At 33.6% G+C, this 15,214-nt stretch overlaps 2 protein-coding genes and 1 pseudogene across 5 annotated transcripts; 1 reads left to right on the top strand and 2 right to left on the bottom strand.

The window, feature by feature from the left end:
- Positions 1-667: 667 nt before the first annotated feature.
- Positions 668-9,536, bottom strand: stard3nl (STARD3 N-terminal like). Of its 4 annotated transcripts, none has more exons than XM_052617808.1 (9): positions 9,388-9,536; positions 6,674-6,913; positions 6,461-6,538; positions 5,011-5,088; positions 4,722-4,775; positions 4,467-4,638; positions 4,252-4,350; positions 1,676-1,731; positions 668-1,600 (listed from the first exon to the last, which is right to left on the bottom strand). In XM_052617808.1, the coding sequence occupies exons 2-8, from the start codon at positions 6,845-6,847 to the stop codon at positions 1,679-1,681; spliced, it is 708 nt and encodes a 235-aa protein (XP_052473768.1). In that variant the 5' UTR covers positions 6,848-6,913; positions 9,388-9,536; the 3' UTR covers positions 668-1,600; positions 1,676-1,678. The 4 variants fall into 4 exon arrangements, with proteins under 4 accessions (XP_052473768.1, XP_052473759.1, XP_052473782.1 ...); XM_052617799.1 differs by having other exon boundaries at positions 668-1,575; XM_052617822.1 differs by having other exon boundaries at positions 4,521-4,638.
- Positions 9,537-9,848: 312 nt separating this feature from the next.
- Positions 9,849-11,672, bottom strand: LOC128022737 (mammalian ependymin-related protein 1-like; annotated as a pseudogene).
- Positions 11,673-13,023: 1,351 nt separating this feature from the next.
- nol7 (nucleolar protein 7) lies at positions 13,024-14,751 on the top strand. The gene is made up of 8 exons (XM_052617786.1): positions 13,024-13,233; positions 13,320-13,380; positions 13,520-13,575; positions 13,658-13,728; positions 13,833-13,878; positions 13,966-14,087; positions 14,174-14,251; positions 14,346-14,751. The coding sequence occupies exons 1-8, from the start codon at positions 13,109-13,111 to the stop codon at positions 14,417-14,419; spliced, it is 633 nt and encodes a 210-aa protein (XP_052473746.1). The 5' UTR covers positions 13,024-13,108; the 3' UTR covers positions 14,420-14,751.
- Positions 14,752-15,214: the final 463 nt, after the last annotated feature.

Genomic DNA, 15,214 nt, shown 5'->3' with positions numbered 1-15,214 from the left:
ATTTGATCTTATTTCATTAATTTTAACATTAACTAATACATTATTAAAATCAAGTTTTATTTGTTAACATGAGTTAATTCACTGTAAATGAACATGAACGAACAATAAATAACTGTATTTTCATGAACTAGCAGTAACAAAGATGAATAAGTACTGTAACAAATGTATTGCTCATTGTTTGTTCATGTAAGTTAATACATTAACTAATGGAACCTTATTGTAAACTATTATAAATTTTCTATTTACAATGTACTACTTAAAAAAAATGGAATAACATTTTACATCCTTATATGGTTTACTACACTACAAAAGAGCATTTCTCGTATCTGTTCTATGCATTAACTACGTTTAAAGATCAAAAGCCTTGTCATGAATGTGAAAACATCATGATGGTGATTGAAACTGCTGCGGTGGAAAATGTGGTTGGGTATGCACACACCTCAGGCGGAGGCGCTTACTGGAATGAAAACAGGCAGCAGTTTAACCACAGTATGATGGGCTGATAATTTATTAGCGGCTGCAGAGCATTTGTCTTGTTAATCTAAGCTGTTATTTGTGGGTGAGGAGGTTGCACTATCCGTGAGAGCACAAACTGACTCTCAGCTGGGGTTTCCGCTCCCCTCTTCCGCTGTCAGGCTGTAGAAATGCATGCATAAAGAGACTCACATTTAATAAAAGCAGTAACTGTTTTAATGCATAACGAAGGAAGAATACAATCTGCCATCATCCTGCATACTTGAGGCTTTGTGATACGTACATGGAGATTCTCAAATTATTGAAAGAAAAACGAAGGTCCCAGACCTGCACAAGGCACATAAGCCCTTATTCAGTGAGCATGGCACAAGTAAACTCAACAGGAAGTAGATTTCTTTTACTTAAGATGATTTAGGAATGCTTCCTAAAGTGGAGCCAAAAAAACAAAAAAACCAACACATAACAAATCCATGCATGATTACATGTCATATATTTCTTCATTTAAGTGCATTTCATGCAAAACCAGGCAAGTCCTTTATTTTACAAGTAATTCAAGCCTCTATCATCTCGCTGTTCGTTCCAAAAACTCAGACTGGTAGAACTCACATTAAAAAAAATAAAACCGATTGGAAAAAGGTGGCAGTGCAGACCTGAGACTATACTGCTATTCACAGTGAGGTCCTCTCTCCAGTGATGTATGTGAGATCAGAGTTAATACACGTGTGGAGATGCTAGCATAAACGTGAGACTGCAGTCGTTTTGTTACACAGAAGCAGTTGAAGAGTGTCAAGTGAAAACAAGCTAAATGTTTGTTATTTCTGTTCGAAATACACATTAAAATCCTTCATTTTTTTAAATCCGTACTGCATAAACTAAACTAAACAAACTGGTTCAGTGGAAAAACACTAAGACACAAAAAAATGGAGAATCACTAAGAGCTTGTGTGGGCAGATGGAGACAGATAAACAAACTGCTGATCATGCTGATAGTAGATCGAAGGCAGAGACTGTCTAGTTCTGGTCACCCATGTACAAAAACCCATATGAAGACACACGGCCCGAGGTCCAGCAGCGCTGGAAGAGGCTGTTGCACTCGGAGCTCCTGATAAAAAAAGAAAAATAACAACCTATTATTTACATTAATTAGATTAGATCCACTGAGGAAGTTAAACATTTTAAAAAATAACTATTAATATTAATACCTGCTAGACAATGGGCTTCTCAAGATCATGTTTATCATCAAGGTCTTCATCAGAATCTACAGAAGCAAAAGATCATAATAGTGTGATTAACATCAATGTCCGCAAACAGAACATGGCTGGTGTTTCCACACAATAAACAAACCGATTGGCTAATATTCATAATATTCAAGCTTTCAATTTTTTCCTATTAATAAAGTACACGCAAATCTGTAAAACTGAAATAATGAAAAATGAAAAAAAAAAAAAAAAAAATATATATATATATATATATATATATATATATATATATATATATATATATATATATATTTATATATATATACACACACACGTTGGAGTAAGTATTCATTATTTTAAAAAGCATTGTTTACAAAGTGAACAACATCTTTCTGAAAAAAATCAGCACAGTAAAGTGATCCTGTTTTTAGAATGTGAATCTAAAGCACGCAAAGGCATAAAGTAATGCAAAGACATGCGATCATTTAAAATGAATGCATAAAATACAAGAAACACATACTGTTAAAAAGAGTTTAGATGCCCACAACGGATTGGATACCGCTGATGCAATTATCGAGAAGTGCAAAGAATGAAAGGAGAAGCACAAACAAACCAACAAACCAAAACAAAATAAAAAAAAAGCTGTCAAACTAGAAATACTGTAAATGAGAAAATATAGAGATCTATTGAAGATTGTTTCAGGATTCTTTAATGATTTTGTTTGCAAGATTACAAATGTCTTTACAGTCATTTTTGACCAGTTTAATGCATCCTTGCTAAAAGAAGTATTCATTTTTTAAATCTTACCCCAAACTGTTACTTACTGAACCCAAACTGTTAATATTAATGTATGCTGTATGTATTAATGTGTGTGTGTGTGTGTGTGTGTGTGTGTATGTGTGTGTGTATAAATATATATTTTTCAGCATCATTACGCCAGTCTTCAGTGTCACATGATCCTTCAGAAATCATTCTAATATGCTGATTTATTATCAGTGCTGGAAACTGTTGTGCTGCTTAATATTTTTTTGGAACTTTCAATGCTTTTTTCAGAATTCTTTGATGAATTAAAAGATAATAAGAAGAGCATTTACAATATAATTCTTTTATAACAATATAAACTGCACTACACAAGTTTGGGGTCAGTACATTTTTATTCTTTCTTTTTTGAAAGAAATGTATACTTTAATTCAGCAAGGATTTGTTAAATTGTTAAGTGACAGCAACCATTTATATTGTTGGAAAGGATTCATATTTTTAATAAATGTTGTTCCTTTTTATTTTTTATTCATCAAAGAATCCTGAAAAAAATATCGCAGTTTCCAAAAAAATATTTGCCAGGCCAGCACAACATTGATAATTCTAATAATAAATCAGCATATTAGAATGATTTCTTACGGATCATGTGACAATTTATACTATAGTAATGGCTGAGTAATAGATGTAATAACAATTTCTGTAATTGCATCACAATAAATAAATTCTAGTTTAAAGGATATTAAAACAGATACCATTATTTTATATTGCAATAACATTTTGCTAGATTACAGTTTTTTCTCAGTTTTGCCTTGATGAGCATAAGAGACTTCTTACAGTCTTACAGATCCCAAACTTTTGACCGATAGTGTACATACGTACAAACATACATACATATACATATGTATGGAGCAGATGTTGTTTGAAAATATATGATAAAAGTGGTGTGTTTCGTTGAAACATCTTATAACTGTATGAGGCGGCAAGGTGGGCTTTCACCACAGGTGCTAAAAAGGACCACCAGCATGGGGCAAGTTTTATACCAACTTAAAAAGCATTATACAAATACTTTAACTAAATTAATATATTTACAATAGTTTTGAATCGTATCTAAGGTAATAATTATTCAAAACAATCTTTTTAGCAAAGTTTGTCCTGTTTTCTGTTTATTCTGATAAATAAAACAATTCATTTTCTTTTAATAAATACACGGTCATTAAAATATTAATTGTCCAGAATCAAAAATATAAAAATAAATAAAATAAATAAATATTCCGGAAGCACTGAAGGAGATCCCATAATAATGTAATGTGGTCTAACAGTGGTATCAATAAATACAACATTTTACTATATGATGAGATTAATATCATATTTTTTATATATGATGGTGTTATTATAAATATGGTGATTATCTGGAGGTGGACATCCAACTTAATATATGATATTTGCCATACAAATAATACATTTAGTGTGTATTGCATATAAAATTATAATGTAGTAAAATCTAAAATTTATTCAAGGGAAATGGTGTATTTTCTCAAAGCTCTTTAATACAGCTGCAACACCTCTAAATACATTTTTCCTTTAATATCTCAAACCGCTCACCGCAGTGCACCTGAGCTCTGACAGTGGCATTTCCTGGAAAATAATGTGTCTGTTAACGTTGTATAAACCTGGTGGGAACATTATATCTCTCATTTGTAACCGTGATCGGTTTTGACTACAAAAAAATGTAACAAACACATGACTGTAGGTTTCCGTGTGACCCCGAGAACCATTTCCGTGCTTGTTCTGCTAGTACTGAACAGTTAGTCATTTCTTACCTGCCATGGACTCAGGAGGAGAGTAGAACTGGCCTTCTGAAACGGGTCCTGGGTACAAAAGAGGTTCTTGATCTAGTGTATTCTGCACTGAAAGATACCCTATAACACAGGACACACGTGTCAGCTAAACACCACGACACTGACACACTGGAAGAGCAAATGAGTCCCAATCAGCATAAGTTACAATGTCATCTGTTTCCATTAGCTTTACTGACCATAGTTATGACTACTGTTTCTCGTCTCACTGTAATTAGATATTAGACTCTCACTGATTTCATCACCAGCCTCCTGGGGCAGGACTTTGAAGTCCAGCAGCCACGTCTCTATCCATGCCAGAATAAAGGATATAATGGGCAACAAATACCCAAACGCTCCCTGCGAAAGAAGCTGGACAACAAAACAAATGTATTTTTATTGTTTTTGCATTGGCCAAAAAATAAGTATAAATCTCTAATAAAAAAATCTCATACCTTTGACACAACTACTTTGACTATTAAAAAACCAGTTGCAATCGTTGTAGTTATCTGTAATGGAGTAATGAAGAGATGTGATGATCATTACATTAATCTATTACAACTTTTACAATTACAACGTTTAAAACCATACAATTATACGTTTAAGTGAAGCTTAGTCGAATTATTTTGATCCAGCAACTTGTGTTAAGAACCGGACAAGGAAAAATAGCGCACATTATTGGAGAGTAAAGCAACAGTGCCCTCTGGTGGAGAACGGAGAAATATCAAGTATTTAGCCACTTACCGCAATGGCCCACCAATGGCGCAGCTTACACACTGCATAGGCTAGAATCAAGGCTGCAAAGCGGAACACAGCCAAGAGCTGAGGAGACAAACATTCATACACTAACATTATCCTCTGCTTCCATATATACAACACTTATAATAAGTCATTACTTTCTTTAGGGGAATTGACAAGATAATTATTTTTGCTGCCTTGGTGACCATTGAAGATTGAAAACTTTTGTATGGTAGTGTATGTAACACACTTACATGTTCTATCAATATTTCAGGACTGGTTGATCAACATTTCATAAACAATATGTTACATTAAAAACTCAGTTTAAAGAATGTGGTGAAGTCGTATTTTAAAAATAGCGACACTTTGCATTAGCATAAATCTAGATAACACAGAGCTTACAAGGCAAAGTAATTTCCAAAATACAGAGTTGTCTTGACATTTTTTTTAACAAGAACCTGCTTTTTTTTTTTGCCCGGCATCACACCATAACAGGAACTCTCACATTTAAAAATAACATTTTTTAAACTCTCATTTCAGTGCACCAAAGAACTACATGTGTACATCACGGAAACAAACCTCTTAATAAGCATGTGACCCCTAGAAAGAAGGGTTAAATAAATGAAAAAGAAAACATTTTGTCAAGTTGTTCTAAACCTGTAAAAGGCTTTCTTCTTTGATAAATAAGATACGTTGAAAAATGTCATACAATGAAAGTCAGTAAGGTGCTTTATTTTTTATTTTTTTTACACCACTGACTTACAGTATATGCACAAAACATTCTCCAAAATATATGCCTCTGTGTTCCAAAGGAGAAAAACTAAATCAAGGCGAGTAAATGATTAAAACATTTTTATTTTCGGGTAAACTATCCCTTTTAGATCATAAATGCCCAGAATCACAAAAAAGGCTTAAGGCTAGTCCCAGACTAAAATGCATGATATCACTATCTCGACTGAAAATAACTTTCACTGATATTAAAAAAAAATGTAAATATGACATGACAATAAAAAATGTGTACCAGTTATTTGAATCAAGGTGCACACCAGTAATGTTTTTTTTCTAAGGCATGTTTAAAAAAATTTATCTAAGGCCTAATCCTGGCTTAATCTAAGCCCTGTCTGTGAAACCAGGCCTAAATTTTGCAGGGCAGAAATTGTGGTTGAAAGAGAGCTCATATGTTAAGTCAAACTAGAAAAGGGAACTGTGGGATGGACTGGCCCTGATATTTTACCACCACCAGTTTCATCATTATTCACAGCTTTAAAGGCTAGTGATTTCCCTGATAAAGCACCAATATGTAATATATCTTAAAAAGCAGGTCCTTTACTTTTGCAATAGGTTAGGAAATCCCAGACTTTTTTTCTGAGCCAAACCCATCTGACTATAAATATTTACTTGAAATTCCCTCTCAAATTTTAAGGTAATATTTCTGAAATAGAGCGTATGTACTTACAAATATGTCAAAAAACGATTGGTGGTAATCATATTCCAACACCTCTTTTCTCAGCTGCTCTTTTATACCTCCGTTGACCTGGATGAAGTTAAACAAAATATGTAAAAACAAAATGTGCAAGTTACACAGGTGTTTTTTTCACATATATTTAAAAGAGGTTAAGAACTTGACATTATTCATAATATCCTGTGGAAATGTATTACTCCAACATACATTGAGCTCAATGATCCACAGCAAGGTGACAAACAAAAGGTCAAAGGTCACAAACAAGCAAAATGTTCTTCGGACATCAGAGATGCACTTCTTCTCTCCTTCATAGGACTCGATACGGGCAGAAACGGGTGTTGAGTTAATGTTGCCCACACTGCTGCTGCATTGGCTGTCCATTTCTCGTCAGTCTCGTCCACTCCATTCACACTTCTGGAGAGTCAGACTCTGTAGTCATGCCTAGTTCTGAAATACATACAAAGTGGAGGCATTTTACACAGCGATCAAAGGTTTATAGTTATTACTGTCATTTGATCAGGACTTTGTGATGTCTTCAAACTAAATCAACAAAACCCATCAAACATTCTGTACGGTCACTGAGTGGATATACTCAAAACACACACACACACACACACAAAGAAGTGATGAAACGAGTGCAAAAACTGTTATAGAATAACAAAATAAAATAACATTAATTTGATCCATAGGGTAATTGATTTTTAACATCATTTTTAAAAGTTAAAAGGCAGGCCTACTGTGAGTTACACTATTGCTGACTGTGGGATGCATGCTTTTGCTGAAGCTACCAGTCTGCAGTATATCTAATTCTTTTTAAATAAGCATGTTTAACAGCAGGAATCCTGGTGAAAAACTGCAAGAAATCTCCACCGATCAGAGAATCAAACACCACATTACACCAAAAGAACACTTTATTTTGAAATACGTGTTAAATGTGGTTTCTATACCCACATCTTTAAATCAGTATTTTTATGTTGATCTGTTTAATTAAAGTCGACAGATTAAGTACACAGTCTTGTCTTTTTGGCATCAAATCAAAGTTGGTAAAGTTGTTGTTTTCCTCAAAGCTGGTTGACTTACAATGCTTTAAAGGGAAACTCCACCCCAAAATGAAAATTTTGACATTAATCTCACATTAATTCCAAACACATAAAAGCTTTGATCGTCTTCGGAACACATTTTAAGATATTTTGGATGAAAACCGGGATGCTTGTGACAGTCCCAAAGACTGCCAAGTAAATAACACTGTCAGGGTCCAGAAACGTATCGTCCGAATAGTCCATCTGCCATCAGCGGATCAACCGTAATGTTATGAGGCGACAAAAATACTTTTTGTTTGCGAATAAAACAAAAATAATGACTTTATTCAACAATTCCTCTTCTCTGTCTCTCCTCACATCACTGTAGCACCATTTGGGAGAATAGGAGCTGAATGCAGGCTGAGTCTGAGTCTTCTGAGTCTGCCACGCTGCCTCCTGGTTTTCATCCAAAATATCTTAAATTGTGTTCCAAAGACGAACAAAGCTTTTATGTGTTCGGAACAACATGGGGGTAAGTGATTAATGATCATATTTTCATTTCAGGGTGGAGTATCCCTTAAACAGAGAAACTATGGGGCAATATGAATTGGAAAAATACTTCAGAACCTAAGTTGTTGAAAATGTTGGTGGGAACTGTTGCCCTCCATTACACACCTCTTTGGAATACTTGGTTCTGAACAAACAAAGCATTCAGCAGTAAAATATGTGGAGTAATAACCCGCTGCCCATGACAACAATACATAACCAACCGCTTGTTCAGGAAACGCTGATAACCAACTCTGAATAATAGTTTCAACTTAGATTCATATTTTAAGTTTGATGAAAGGTTTTGATCCACTTCAAATATTGACAACTGTAGTTGTGTAATAAGCAGGATTATCTACAATCATGATGAAAAGATAATGTTCTAACTTCTTTTACATCATGTCATTAGAGAATTATAAAACTACCAGCCAAAAGTCTTTAAGTGGATCAATCCTGCTAAAATCAACAAAGCTTGCTATAATTCAGTTTTGATCACAGTCGCAAGGACTGTGGCAAGTGAGCAATACCTAGACTTAATTATATTCACTAGGCATGAAAATGTAGTCCAGCCAGTCTTATCAGGAAGCACTGCAAAAAATATTTTAAAAAAAAACAGGCAAGAGTTTAATAGAACAGTAAGAGTCTGTTTGCTTGGTTATTAAGACAAGTTCCTCCTACTGATGTCATTTACCAAAAAACAACCAGCACAGGAATCCCTTTCAGGGTCCTCATGCCTTATGGACTGCATAGTTTGCATATCACTCTGTAAGACAGACTTAATAACACTAGGCAGGATATTTGCTTATCCTAAATAGACATACACGAGAAGTGAACTGACTTTTTGCTGTAATTCATTTCATTCTAGACTAACGTCATCCTTCCTGATAACTTGAATGGGAAATTTGACTTCATTGCTACCATGACTCTAAGTTAGCTGATATGCTGATACAAAATGGACCTAACGTTAGTTCCTTTTATAATATGGACAAGTATAGAAAGCAGTTATCTCGAACTAATTTTAGTTTATGCTGTGCAGTGGTTATTTCAGAGCTCTGGCAAACCACTGTATAAGCTTTGGGCTAGCATGATGATAATACAGCGGTATAGCAGGAAAAGCAGCGCGAATAGCACAACATTTGAAACACAGTGTTATGATTATACACCAGAAATGTCTAGTATGCTAACTAAAATGTAACAAGCGAAATGAACAGTCCTAACGTTACACTAACAATCTCTTATGAAAACAATCTATCCGGTTACATCGAGTCTATTTACAGAACATCACAGGTTCACTTCTTGTCATATTATAGCATTTGTTTATCAAAAACAATGTGAGCTATCGATCATATCGCTTACCTTGCTGTGCAATCCCATAAAAGTACGCCTTGTATTACAATCAACCAAAAATAAATCGGTGAGGATATACCCGTCGTTAAAAATTCCGCACCATATAATGACTTTCGTTTCAGTCATACAGGAAATAGTGTGATGTTGTTTTGGAAAAGGAATTCTGGGATATGTAGTAGAATCCGGAAGTGCGTCAGGCCTAGTCACTGTTCGACTGTAATTCATTCAAAATAGCCTATACAGTTATACACCATTCGCTAAATAGCCCTAAAATTCAAAATTGTTTTAATTTCGTTGAATTAGAAAGAAAATAATTACTAATGGGTATTTACAAACAAATGAGGCTAGAGCTGAATACTTTCAGTATTCTTTTGGTGAAACGTTTAATGTGATATAACGTAGGCTATTTAGTCACTGTATTCTTGTATTAAACATTACTTGTTAACATTGTTAACTCATGTCCTTTAATAAATGTTAAATATCAAGGTATATTGGGTATAGAAAAGAACTGCAATATTTGCCTACGCTCATTGCAGAACTGCTCATGTTCAGTTCAATTTGATGGTGACTGTTTGTGGACTGCAGTCTTCATTTCATTCCGCAGATTTTTAGTGGGGTTTTCAAGTCTGGGCTCTGACAAGCCTATGCAAGGCCATTCAGCTCTTTTTTTTCTCACATGATGGTATTATATCTTTCAATATGGGGGATGATTAGAAAGATGAGTGGAATTCATAGATATAGTAGCATACCAGTTTTAACAGATAAAGAAAAATCAGCAGTTTTAGATGAAGTAGAAGTTTTAGCAGAAACATTTATGAAGGTGCATAGATAATATTCCTGAGGAAATGAGAAGATATGGAAGACAACGCATTAGAGAAAATCCAAACATTTTCAGGTAGTGTAATAGAGGCAGAGTTTACAATGTATGAAATGAAGAGAGCACTCTCAATGGTAAGAAAAACTTCTCCAGGAACGGATGAAATTTGTGTTGACTTGATAAAAAAAATGTATCAAAAAAATCATTAAAGATCATTCTAGGATTGTTTAATAAAGAATGGGAAACAGGGAGACTTCCTTCTGAGTGGAAACATGGGCTCATAGTGCCAATTGCTAAGCCAGGGAAAGACAAAACTCAACCAAGCAGCTATTCCAATAGCACTGACATCAAACACATGTATAAGCTTATGGAGAGAATGGTAATGTCAAAGTTAGTATATTTTATTGAGAAAAAGGGGTTATTTTGACAATACCAGAGTGGTTTTATATAGGGGCGTAGTACTATGGATTCTGTAGTTAGTATGGAGGCAGCATTAAGGAAGGCTCAAGTAATAATAATAATTAATTACATTTATATAGCACTTCTCTAGGCACTCAAAGTGTTTTACATAGACAGGGGGTATCTCCTCATCCACCACCAGTGTGCAGCATCCACCTGAATGTAAATAAAGTAAAAGTAAAGTAAAAGTAAATAAAGAGGTAGTACCAGAATGTTCTTTGATATTGAGAAGGCATACGATGTATTCATAATGTATTCAGTAGTCAGACATCATCTTCTCAGTCCGAGCTGATTGGCAGGTGCTGTGTGGGTTGAACACCCCTGGGTCACTAATGCCCAGCTGAAGGTCAAAAAAGCGAGTGGACGCGGTCACGCTTCTGTTTTTGGTGTATGTCTCCTGTACGGGATAGCAGTCCTTCAAAGTGTACACACCAACCTAAGCTTCATCTGTGAAAGACAGAAAAAAATGAGCAAAGTGCTGATCATGCAAATCAGGGCCACATTACAAGTCTTGTGTAAGCATACTTATTATAAACATACTTTTGTGAGCTTGTTTCCGATCAGACCATTCTTGGGGCTCGATCATGTCTCCGGGTCCTCCAATGAAATACTGGTCCTCATATATGGAGTTCAGGGGAATATCAAAAGGGTCCCAGGCCTCCGTCAGAGCAATCTTTGCACACTGCTTAGTAATTTCTTCAATTTGGAAAAGCACTCCACTCTTGAACAGGTAGATGTACTCAAAGAACCTCAAAGATAGTTGCACAATGCAAATACTTTTACTGCAAGATCGTTTTAATTCAGTTCAATCTGTTATAGTGATTAGATATTAGGTTAGGAAAAAAAAAAAAAAAAAACAGAACACACAGCACAGCACACAGAGTTTTTAAAAAAGTTTTAAAATCTATTTAATAAAATTTTATGAATTCGTACTCTTAACATGGTGTGTGTCCAGTTTTCTGCTCTAGGCCCTAATTCGCTGATTCTGTGCATCATAGGAGACCGCCGCCCGTGTGTTTCGTCAGTGCAAAGCTATAATCACATGAGATTTAAATTTTCACACAACTATTCAAAGTCCTGTGAGTGGAGCAAGAGTAGAGTACTTTCGATAAAACGTCTGCGCTCGTAACTAATCCAAACGCCAAAACAAAACTGCACCAGCTGCAGCATCCATGTCAAACACAGAAACCCCGATTGGTCAAACATATCAAACTGTATGACGAACATAGATTTATTTTCCACTATCTGAAAAAATATTAAAATCACGTTTCGTTGCTAAAACGCATTCCTAACAACATTTTATGTATATATATCTATATCTATATATATATATATCTATATATATAGATATAGATATATATATATATATATATATATATATATATATATATATATATATATATATATATATATATATATATATATATATATATATATATATATATATATATATATATGTGTGTGTGTATATATATATATATATATATATGTGTATGTATATATATATATATATATATATATATATATATATATGTATGTATATATATATATATATATATATATATGTATATATATATATATATATATATATGTGTATATATATATATATATATATATATATATATATATATATATATATATATATATACACATATATATACATATATATGTATATATATATATATGTGTGTATATATATATATATATATATATATATATATATATATATATATATATATATATATATATATATATATATATATATATATATATGTGTGTATATATATATATATATATATATATATGTGTATATATATATATATATATATATATATATTAATGATTATACTCCAAATATTAAAAAACGCATTATTTGTATTGCATTTCTGTTGTAACGATTTCATAATAATAATGAGCACGTAGAATTATCAATATAATATTAGGCTACTAGCCTACTACTAATAAATGTATTTTTAATGTATTGTATTCGCCTGTTTAATGTGTTAATTATACTTTTGTTGTAAGAAACCATAGAAGTTTTAACTTTAGTTTTTAAGAAAATTTAATTTAGTTACATAGTTATAGTTTATAAGTGTATATGGTGGTAGTGTTTTCTCTTTTTGTTCTTCATTTAAAAAGTATGAACAATAAGTACTTCTTTGCATCGAAAGAATGTGTTACATATATGACAAAACAAAACAGACGTCTTTATATCTTCAGTATGTGCTCTATGGTGCTGTTATTATAAACTACGCAATTTGCATCAGCTTGTTTACGAGCAGAGCTTGCTGAGACATCCGGGCCAACAGATGGCAGCATCTACTATTACCAATACTTTTGATTTACTCTGGCTGTCTTTAATGTACGTTCAGTGTCGTTGGCTTTTTAATATGGCGAGTCCCGTCCAGCGTGTGTACTAAAGCCAAGCTGAATACGTTTAAAGAGACTTAGAAAATGTCTGAACTGACACAGAATCAGTTTGAATCGAGTGATGATGAACTCCCAGAGGAGGTCGCCTTTGATGCGTCCAAAAGTGTCGCTCTGAAGAGCGTTAAAGATGCGCTGGATGCAGCCAAAAGGTCTGTGAGTGAGTCCACTGGCTCCAGACACCGAGCACATGAGCGCTAACGGGGTAAACATGTTTGTTTTACACTTTGTTTTCCAGAGAAAAGAACCAGCTGAAGGAGAAGAGAAGAAAGAGACAACAGCTGTTTCAAGAGCAAAAGGTCTACATGATTATTATCACTATATATTATCATTATACATTTATATATTATTTATCCACTTTAACGTAATTCACAATAAATTGTAGCATATTTAGCATTAGGCAAAGTATCGTGAAATGTTGTATCTCTTGTTTTTCAGAAGCGAAAACTTCTTCCTCAAGAGCTCTTGGAGGAGTTTGATACAGAACTCCAAAAGTAAGTTCCCCAGCTGAATAGAAACGTTTTGATTCCTTAAATCATTTTGGAAACTTAATATATTGTTAATCCTTCATTTTAGACAGACATATCCATCAGACAATAAAGGAATAAAGAAAAATGTTTCAACAAAGCCATCACACAACAAAAAAGGTAATAAAATCTTCAACCTTGCAATTCTAGAACTGTAAAAATCTAGAACTTAAAAAATTCTCTGTTGGTTGGTAAAAGTATTGAATGACAAAACTCTTTTATAGATGAGGAACAGGAGACCAGGACCATGCCTAAGAAAACCTCAAAAAGGTAAAAATAATAATAATAATAATGTGTTTACATTCATCATACTGAAAGGGTTCCAAGTGTACATCTGGAAAATATGTCTGATTTCAGTTTACCAGTCAGCTACAGAGTAATGAGGATAAAGGATGAATCTGATGCCAAATCACTGCAACAAAGGGCCATGGACTTCGTTCAGTCGCGCCTTTATGGAACAGGAACCAAAAGGACCACCAGTAAGCTCATGCGCTGACTTGGCTTTTTAACAGATTTTGTAGACCAACTGAATATTCAAAATATTTTTGTATATATTTATCTTCAGATGCAGAGCTTCTGTCCCTCAAAAAGAAAAGAGGTGCGAGCCAAGGTGCAGCTGTGGAGTTTGCGAATAAAAAATTGGGTGAGTTGTGAGATTTTCATGTTCAGCAAGTATATCATGTCCTCAACGTGTGTTTTGTGAAGCAACCAGCTGAGCTGTTTTTATTCATTTATAGGTGCTTACAAAAAGGCGAGGATTACAAGGTCCAACAAACGGTTTATACGCCAGCATAAACTGATTCCTATCTGAGACACAAAACAGGAGAAAGAACTGCTTAATTATGAGTTCAACACATGAAAACCGTCACATCTGGGGACGGCTTCCATCATCCAGCTGTTTTTGACCTTGTGGATCATATTTTTCAAAAGGACACCTTTATTTCAAAGCTTTTTTTTTTAGCCTTATAGTTTTAAAATATTAAACCTTGTTATAAAATAAGATTAAGTCATTTAAAAAAAATTACTTGCCGTACAAATGAAAACTTAAATTTACATTCAGCTTCTGCCTCAAGTAAAAATGTTTTAAGTTTAAATATTTACTGTACCCATCAATAAATGTAAAACTGATTGAAGGATTAATAATTAATGTGTCAGTTACTTTGTACATAAGACTTTATTAAATTAAATGACTCTGATGACCATATAAACAAGTCATGGTTGAAGAATTTTACAAGGAAGCTAAAAGGAAAGCTCACCCAAAAATAAAAATTGTCATTTACTCAACTTGTTCCCAACCCATAAGGTTTAGGTAAGTCTTTAAAAAACTATATATGACATTTGCTCTATGCATGTGTGTTTATCATCATTTAGATGTTTAGTGTTTGTTCATCATTTAGTGTTCCTATAGCTCAATTGGCGCGCATTGTGCTAAGAAGCGCAATGTTGGGGGTTCGATTCCCCGGGAACACATTATAGGTAAAAATTGATAGCCTGAATACACTTTAAGTCGCTTTGGATAAAGGCGTCTGCTAAATGAATTAATTTAATTTAAAATGTACATTTTAAATTTAGATGTAAATAAAAGCCTTAATTAAATCTAATTAAC

Source organism: Carassius gibelio, chromosome A2 (assembly GCF_023724105.1).
Source record: "Carassius gibelio isolate Cgi1373 ecotype wild population from Czech Republic chromosome A2, carGib1.2-hapl.c, whole genome shotgun sequence".
NCBI classification, from domain to species: Eukaryota; Metazoa; Chordata; class Actinopteri; order Cypriniformes; family Cyprinidae; genus Carassius; species Carassius gibelio.
Note: the sequence above shows the minus strand (reverse complement) of the source record. Positions and strands in the feature narration are given on the sequence as shown.